At 41.1% G+C, this 9,529-nt stretch overlaps 1 protein-coding gene across 3 annotated transcripts in view; it reads right to left on the bottom strand.

Moving 5' to 3' along the window:
- Nucleotides 1-7,354: 7,354 nt before the first annotated feature.
- The window catches only part of KANSL3 (KAT8 regulatory NSL complex subunit 3), a 92,906-nt gene continuing 90,731 nt past the window's right edge, over nt 7,355-9,529 (bottom strand). For 2 of the 3 annotated variants that reach the window (XM_075858593.1, XM_075858594.1), the window contains one exon: nt 7,355-7,919. In XM_075858593.1, the coding sequence (XP_075714708.1) occupies nt 7,450-7,919 (470 nt within the window). In that variant the 3' untranslated portion in view covers nt 7,355-7,449. The remainder of the gene's footprint in view (nt 7,920-9,529) is intronic. The other variant, XR_012882517.1, reaches the window with a different exon arrangement.

Below are 9,529 nucleotides of genomic sequence, written 5' to 3'. Positions count from 1 at the left end.
TACTTGGATAATTTTTATACCAGCGTCCCACTCTTCAACTGCCTCGCTTCCAGAAGTCCTGCGGCATGCGGCACTGCTAGAAGAAATCGGAGAAGCCTCCCTAAGACTCTGCTTGGGCAAACACTCAGAAGGGGTGAGAGCAGGGCACAATCTAGCAGCAACATATTGTGTGTCAAGTACAAGAGAGATGCCACACCAGTACCCATGTACCTGTACAAGGTACCAGTACAGAGACCCCAAATCAGACTGCATCCCGGACTACAATAGGTACATGGGAGGGGTGGACTTGTCAGATCAAGCCCTGAAGCCCTACAGCGCCATGCGGTGTGGTATAAGAAGCTGGCCGTGCACATCATACAGATGGCATTGTAAAATGTGTATGTGCAACGTCGATGTGCAGGCCAGACGGGAACTTTCCTGGAATTTCAAGAGGTGGTTATCAAGAAACTAATTTTTAGGGACCAAGAAGGGGGGGCACCCAGTACTTCTGGAAGCGGGGCCACACGCATTGTACCAGGGCAACACTTTCCAGGAGAAGTTCCCCAAACTGGCAAGAAAGGAAAAAGTCAAAAGAGGTACAAAGTCTGCTATAAGAGGGGGATAAGGGCGGATACAATATATCAATGTGACACGTGTCCCGAAAAACTAAGGCTCCGTATGAAAGAGTGCTTCAAAATGTATCACACATCACTTGATTTTTAATCTACCCCAGTTTTACTTACCCTGATGCACTCCACACAGCTTATCCCCCTCATCTTTCCCTTCTGAGCCCTGACGTGTGCCCAGGCAGTTGATAACAGCCACATTGAGGGTATTGCCATACCCGTGAGAACCCACATTACAGTTTATGGGGTGTATGTCTCCGGTAAAAATGCTCACTACACCTCTAGATGAATGCCTTAAGGGGTGTAGTTTTTAAAACGGGGTCACTTCTCAGAGGTTTCAACTGTACTGGTACCTCAGGGGCTTCTGCATACATGACTTCGCACCAGAAAATCCCAAGTAGGCCAAATGGTGGTCCTTTCCTTCTGAGCCCTCCCATGGGCCCAAACGTCCGTTTATCACCAAAAATTGGGTATTGCCGCACTCAGGACAAATTGGGCAACAAAATGGGGTATTTTATTTCTTGTGAAAATAAGAAATTTTTAGCTAAAACTACATATTATTGGAAAAAAAAAAATTTTTTTAAATTCCCAGCCCAATTCAAATAAGTTCTGTGAAGAAGCTATGGGGTCTAAATGGTCATATTACCTATCAATTAATTCCTTAAGGGGTGTAGTTTCCAAAATGGGGTCACTTCGGGTGGGTTTCCATTGCTTTGATACCTCTGGGGCTCTGCAAATGCGACATGGCACCCGAAAACCAATCCAGCAAAATCTGCACTCCAAAGAACACACAGCGCTCCTTCCCTTCTGAGGCCTCCCATGGGCTCAAACGGCAGTTTATCGCCACAAATGGGGTATTGTTGCACTCAGGAGAAATTGGGCAACAAAATGGTGTATTTTGTTCCCTGTGAAAATAAGAAATTTTGATAAAAAATGACATCTTATTGCAAAAAATTTCATTTTTTACATTTCACAGCCCAATTCAAATAGGTGCTGTGAAAAAACTGTGCGGTCAAAATGGTAACAACAACCATAAATGAATTCCTTGAGGGGTGTAGTCTCCAAAATGGGGTCACTTCTGGTGGGTTTCTATTCTTTGATACCTCTGGGGCTCTGCAAATGCGACATGGCACCCGTAAACCAATCCAGCAGAATCTGCACTCCAAAGAACACACAGCGCTCCTTCCCTTCTGAGGCCTCCCATGGGCTCAAACGGCAGTTTATCGCCACAAATGGGGTATTGGGAAGATGTTTGCCGACGTATTGGAGCCGTATTTTCAGGCGTAAATCGAGGCATAATACGCCTCGTTTACGCCTGAAAATAGGTAGTGTGAACCCAGCCTAATTGTGTTACCACAGAGGTTGCTACAGAGGCTGCAGAATCGAGGGGCCAGAGATATCTTAGCAGGAAACTCTGCAGTCGTGAGAAGTCGCCATGGTTGTCCAACAGAGGATGGAGTAGAAAAGTAAAAAGAATGTCTACAATCGGAGAAAATGTCACCCGTGAGTTACTGCATTTATAGTGGCGTGTTCACCTCTCTTTTGAAAGATCTGCTGTAGTAAATCCTTGCATTCCACAAAAAGTATTTATGTAGCCAAGGACTAATGGACAACTGGGTGTTATCATTCCCCTTGTCAGGAGGATGTGTCCCTACACAGTGTGATACTGGCAGCGATAATTGGAGACTGTCAATATGTAGGGACACAGCCCTTTGACAAGTGAAATGACAGTGTGGCAGGGCAACAGGGGAGAAGAGCGGGCCAAGTTTGGGGAACAACCCAGGACCTATGGTCTACTTAATCCGCCACAGCAGGAGATGCTTGCGAAGAACCTAATGAAGAGCGGGATATGTTTGTGGTGCTTCTTGGCCTCTTATGCCACGGAGAAGAGAGAGTGTGATGCCCTTAGGGGGAACTCTAGGGGTGCATTGATCTGGGCCACTATTTGGGATGAGAGGTGTTCTAGGGACTGGGAGTCTGGAAAGGTCCCATATGGCTTGGGAGGATTTTGCCCACTTAGGGGGGCTACATCCTGCGAGGGTGCGTTATCCGTGTGGTTCTGGGTTGCAGGAACAGGGAGGCTGGCCACAGGAACTATAGGTAAGCTAGCCACGGGGACATTTTTTATGGCAGTGACTCCAAGAATAGTGCTTTACCACCACCACAGGGACTGGTTGTTGGTTCTAGTCCTCCTGGGAGGAAGATATGTTTGGAGAGAGGGACTAGACAAGTGTCAGTAGAAGGGAACTTCACCTTTAGGGAAAAAATGGCCACAACATGACATCTGCAGAAGCTGAAATGGTTAGGTGACTGGCGGTGGAGGTATTGCAGCGCAGAGGACTGCCTGGTTTCCTGGCACCCTCAGGGGCTTGACTAGACTGGCAGTCCAGGCTGACAACCACCCTTAAAAAAACTAAAAGGAAAACTGAAATAAAAAAGTGCAAAAGAACTGAGAAGGAGGTCGTGTCTGTCTCTTACTGGCACTAGGCTAAAACGGATTAGTTCAGTTTGTGGGACAGGTATGGTATCTTTGGGTGAAGCCATAACCCTTTTCCTGCATAGTGTCAGCCTCCTATACCTATGATTCTGTGTCCCCCAATGATATTTTTATGATATACAGGCAGACAAAGCCTGGTTACTGAAAAATCTGTTCTTCTCAATAAATGTTGGTTAGTGTGAACCATGCCTCAAGGCAAACAAGACCTGAGGAGATGCGTTATATAGACGCATTTAGCTGGAAAAGGCTACAAAAACATCGCCAAAGAACTGGGTGTACATCAATCCACCATTAGACAAATTGTCTAGAAATTAAGAAAATACAAAACTGTTACAAAAATACCATACAAAAAAAGCTACTCTCCCTAGGAGTGGGCATCCTGTTGAAATGACTCTAAGAGCACAATAGGCAATCCTGAAAGAAGTGAGAAAGTACCCATTGTAACAGCAACAGACCTACTGAAGACTGTATAAACTGCAAAAACCTGTGTCCACTATTAGAAAAACACTGAACAGGAATGATGTTCATGGAGGAACACCACAAAGGAAGCCACTACTGTCCAAAAAAATACATTGCGGCCCATCTCAAGTTTGCCCAAGATATTCCACCTGGATGTTCAAAAATGCTTCCGGGTATACGTTCTATGGACAGATAAGACAGAAACGTAACGGTTTAGCACAAATACACAATGCTATGCTTGGAGGAAAAAGAACACTGCACACCAATACCGCATCACAACTATGAAACCTTTGGTGGAGGGAGCATCATGGTTTGGATGCGATCATTGAGGGAACAATGATTTTAAAAGGTGTTTCAAAACATTTTACAGGAGAATGTATGGGCAGCAGTCCATGACCTCAAGCTGAAGAGAAGTTGGGTAATGCAACAAGACAATGATTCAAAGAACACAAGAAAATCAACTAAAGAATGGTTAAAAAAAAGATTTGTGTTTTGGAATGGCTGAGTACTAACCTTAACCCTATCAAGATGCTGTGGCATGACCTGAAGAGGGCTGTGCACGAAAGGCATCCCAGAAATATTGATGAACTTCCACATTTCCAGGGAGGAATGGTCCAAAATATTTTCTTCAAGTTGCAAATCTTAATTTGCAGCTACAGGAAATATTTGGAGAAGGTGATTGCTGTTACATAGTTATATAGATTGCTGTTAAAGGGGGATGTACAGGTTATTAAATTCAAGGGTTCACTTACTTTTTCTCTCTGCACTGTGGATTTTTACTCATTGTGCTCAATAAAAGACATGCACAGTACAATTTTTTTGTATGTTTTTAGTTTAGTTACATTGTGTTTGTCTATAATTGTAATGCTAAAGGGTTTACTTTCTTTTTCTTACATCTGTATACTAAAAAAGACTACAACAATATTCTGATATTACTTTTAAGAAAATATAAATAACAGGTACAAAAGATATATATATATATATATATATATATATATATTTGTCAGAATTACATATACATAATCTGTCAAGAAAACTACCCTTTATGAGGCTAGGTTCAATAGTGGCAGAAAATGTGATGTATGCCGATTTTACAGTAACAGCATGTTTTAGTTTGATCATCTTACAAATGTTCCGACTAAAAGAAGTCTATCATCCTTTATATGTACAAGGCTGGGATTACACAACGTGATTATCTCCAATCAGACTCCCAGATGTCCCGATGACTATCCAGAAATAGGTCTGAAACCTGCATTTACAGACATATTTTGCATAGTTGAGTACAGGAAGAATTAAGTCCTCATAAAAGGGAGTTCCCATCTGATCATGCTACTGGTCAGGTTAGGATTAGATCTGATAATGTTTACATGTAGTGATTACCATTTGAATATGGAATTCATACTCAGATCTCAGGTGCTCCAGTAAATATATATATATAAATATATATATATGCTTGAGAAAGGCCCCATGGAGTAGGGCTGAAACATCGCATGTGGTGAATAAATCCACTTTTTTCACTATCAAGGTGTGCTGTCTCGTATTTTGAAAGGATTTACTATATATATATATATATATATATATATATATATATATAATCTCTTTGTTTACCAAGGCAGCATGTAGAAACAGTTTCAAAATAAGTAGCAACACATAGAGCATTTTATATTCAGACTTGTTAATTAATTGAAAAGCAAACTTCCAACAAATATATCATTACATTTCTGCCAAAAATATTGTCGACCGAAAAGAAACAAAAACACACATCATATACAATTTTTACACGTTGTGGTTAATACCACAAACATTTTACTTTCTTGTTACTCCCTTATTCATGCTGGTTTATTTATTTAATGTAAATTGAGAGACCTGAATGTTAACAGCTACATTCTACAACACTAAACTGGTTTGTAGGAATCTAAAGATTACTCTGAAAAGAAAACTCCACATTTGAAGTGTAACTGAACTTTTAAAAAACGTTTGACATGTCAGAAGTTTTGATCGGTGGGGGTCAAGCACTGAAATCCCCACCGATCATCAAAATGAAGCGACAGAAGCGCTCAGATGAGGGCTGTGCCGCTTAGTTGCTGATCGGCGTTCCTCGCTGCAGTGTACAGGCTCAATAAAAAGTTAATGAGTCTGTACACCGCTCTCTTGGCTTTCCGAGGGAAGCCGATCAGAAACGAATGACAGTACTGACCTGAGCGCAGTGCTGACCTGAGCGCTTCTGCCGCTTCGTTTTAGAGATCGGTGGGGGCCTCAGTGCTTGGACCCGTGCAGATCAAAACATCTGACATGTCACTATGACATGTTAAAAGCTTTTTAAAAGTTTAGTTACACTTTAAACAACAATTTACAATATTACAGTGTAATTCTACCTTAAACGTTGACTGATAATGTATTGGCTCATGCGCGAAGTATATCTGTGTGCTGTACCCTGTATGGTGGTGCAAGGACTCCCGACAAGTCCATATTCCAGACTTGTAGGCATGCCAATATCTCTCACATGGTGACGGTTAGCCACTGTATTCTCTCCATTAAGCAATGCCTCTAGGGAATAGCTGTATGATATTTCATAAATCGGAAAAGAAAAGAATTTCCTTTTCTTTTGAGAAAAAACCCCACTGTGTGCCTGTGTATAAAATCAGAGACACAGAGGTACAGTATAGACACAGAGCAGTACAATATGGATCCGCAATATTTCCATTTGCATAAAGCCTGATAGGGCTATAACTTGCGTTACTTTATTATAGATTAAGTTTACATAATGCTTTCTTTTTCATTCATATCTAAATTCAGAATTCTAATGGTTAACTGTTACCATCGCTACACACTCGGAGCTGAGCTGCTATGTCATATGTCTTTCAGAAGGCTGGACCTAAAAACTGCAGTTAGCAAGGTCAGCCAAGAGAATCATTTTCGACATAACTATGAATAAAAATGTAGAAGACAAAATGAAACAACTCGAAATCTGTATAAAAGTAGTACATCAACTTATGTAGATTTAAACTGTGAACCTGCTGAATATACTTAGAATTAATATAGATTAAAAAATCCATATGCTAAACATATTATACAAACATATACAATTGATACACCCCCACTAACTATGCAGTATACTCTCTACCATGTTACAGGTTTTCAGTAAGCTACATACCAGAACTTGTCCGAAAAATAATTCTAAGGTGGCTCTAAAGACGAAAATAATCTACAGAACCGAAATGGTAGACATATCTGTGCTCCTACTTGACACCTATTGTAGGAAACAGGACTTGTTGTCCTTCACAACCAATCAGATCACAGTTTTAATGTTTAACATGTTCTAGAAGAAGAAAAAAAAAGATCTGGACTTTGATTGGATGCTTTTGTTAATGCCTCCACTTTTCTGTTTAAAAGTGCCTGTACATAAAGCCCAAAGTCTACTGTGCCGATATACACAAAGATAACAATAACATGTGTCTCTTAGTCAAAACTATGAGGAAATGACACTTGTTCGCAGATATAATTTTCCCATGGTAACTTCCAAGCAGCTTATCTTGTTTTGCGACATGCTCTTTCCTGAGTGGAATCACCAAAGATCACGTAAACTTATTACAAGAGTGAAAAATGTTGCGCTAACTCCTGGTTAACCTCAATAATGTCTTCATTTCAGAATAGTTAATTACTTGCCTGCGGCATGTGCCTTGACATTTGCTTAAAGAAAAAAAAAAAAAAGTCTTTGGATTTCTGAGCAGCGGGAATGAGGTTTTCCTTGTTTACACCAGATATGTAAACTTTATCATTCCAAACTCCAGCATCAAACACAAATTGGATCATGTTTATTTAATATTTCCTCTGCCTGCTGGGTGAACATTGTCTGCTTGTTTAGATTTTTCTTTTCCAAATAGGTAGTCAATGTGTGTTTTGATTGGCTGATGTCCCAGGACTTTGGACTAGATTACTAGAGCCAGACAATGCTATTAGAGCAGGTTGCAGAAGCTGTCTGTTGACCAGTGATTCTCGGCTGTGAATTATGGTGCTGCCCTCATCTATGACAGATGGTACCCTGCCTAGGCTCTCCACAGCACTTAGGTGGTTTGCTGTTGTTTTTTCGCTTGCTTCGGTCTTTGCCAAGATAACGGTTTTAGGGGCCGCCTGTAAAACTGGGCCAATCTTGGACAGCACCATTGTGCAGGCTGGATTTGATGTGCTAGCAAGAGATGGGGTAGTAAAAGTCACTGCTCCAGGGGTGACACCTGATGAAGTTTGCAAAGTCATTGCTTTGAGGGGTAGAGAAGTCAAGTCGCTGCCCACAGACTTGGTGAGTGCAGAAAGTTTGGCATCTGACATGACATACAGTGTCTTTGGTGGACTTGTAGTTACTATAGAAAAGGAGGGAAAAATAATCAATATTAATAACAGATGTAGAAAATCCAGGTTATTTGTGTAACTGACAGGTTTAGCTTATACTGCATAACAGTGTTCTGTAACGTTCAACTTGGTAACTAAACAAAGAGAATAATTCAGTGCCTGTCATATTTGATCATAAAGTAATTACGTATAGTGCCCAACTATTTAAACAGGTGCGGGGCAGCAGGTAGGTTGACTATACATTTGCAATGTATAGTTCAATTTTTTTAATTTGAACTGCAAGATTGCCTTAAGTGGTAAGGGTTTCTATTGGAGTTGATGAGCATCTGATATGGAACAAGAATGAAGCAAAACTTATAAAAAAAAACTATCAGCTAACCATCAGAGAACTTCAACCACGTCCTTCCCTGTGTACTACTAAGCCGCAGTGATGGTGTGGACACAGGAGCTGTGCCCGCACCATCACTTGCGGGTGCCAGCTGTATTATAAAGATGACATCCCCCTCTAACGGCAGGGGCCGGAGATAACTCAGATTCTAAAGTTTAATCCCTTAGATGCCGCGGTCAATAGTGACCCCGGTACCCTCTGCGTTTGAAAGTGGGAGAAAAAAAACACACACAAAAAGTAACATACTTACTAAATGGGCAGGTAAACATCTGTTCCATGCAGGAGGCAAACAAGCTACAAATGCTACATAGAGGGAGAGGGCTCAGTGATGTCACTGCACACAACCAAAGCCTGCCTAATCTAATAGTATGGACGTGACTAATAGGCTGTTATCCAGCAAGATACACTTCGCATTGCGAGTGGCACAGTTTTTGAAGCTTTGGTTGTGTGCAGTGACAACACTGAGCAGCCACTCCCCTCTGGAGTAGTGGGAGTGGATATTACTATTTAATGCACCGGAGCCCTCTCCCTCTATGTAGCATTTGTGGCTTGTCTGCATCCAGCAGGGAACAGGTGTTTACCTACCCATTAAGTAAGTATGGACTCTTTTGTGTGTGTGTTTTTGAGTATATCTACGTCCCTTTTTTGTGAATTGTTTTTTTGAAAGCGGGAGAAGGATCCCTTTGCAAGCCCAACTAAATTGTGCAATTGAAAACTACAACTTGTCCTGCTAAAAACAAGCCCACATACGGCTACGTCAATGGGATTAAAAAAATGTTGTGCCTCTTGGAAGAACAGCGTCCTGAAGGCTCAAAACAGGATCAGTCTTTGAGGGTTTGAAATGTGTCATGTATTTCATTTTCCTTAAATGTAAGTACGTAGAAGAGAAATAGAGGGGGGGATTTATTAAGACTGATGTTCATACACCAGTCTTAATCTAAAGAGCGTTGGTGTAAGATGTGCCTAATTTATTAAGAGGCACACAACTCAATTATGCGCAACTGTGGTCGTTCATGAGACAAAAAGTCAAATCTATGACAGCTATGAGCTGATGTAGATTTTTTGCTATAATTTACGTCAATTTCACTAAGCCCCACCCACTTTTTTGTAAACTGCCATGAGCAACACAAATGGTGCAATGTTCTGCACAAATTAAAGCTTTAGAGGCATTTGCGCCTTTTCTACGACCAGAAAACTTGTATGGAATGATTGTTAAATTCCCCCAATATGTTT

Source organism: Rhinoderma darwinii, chromosome 3 (assembly GCF_050947455.1).
Source record: "Rhinoderma darwinii isolate aRhiDar2 chromosome 3, aRhiDar2.hap1, whole genome shotgun sequence".
Lineage (NCBI taxonomy): Eukaryota > Metazoa > Chordata > Amphibia > Anura > Rhinodermatidae > Rhinoderma > Rhinoderma darwinii.
The sequence above is the reverse complement of the archived record's forward strand: the minus strand, read 5'-3'. Positions and strand labels throughout refer to the sequence as shown.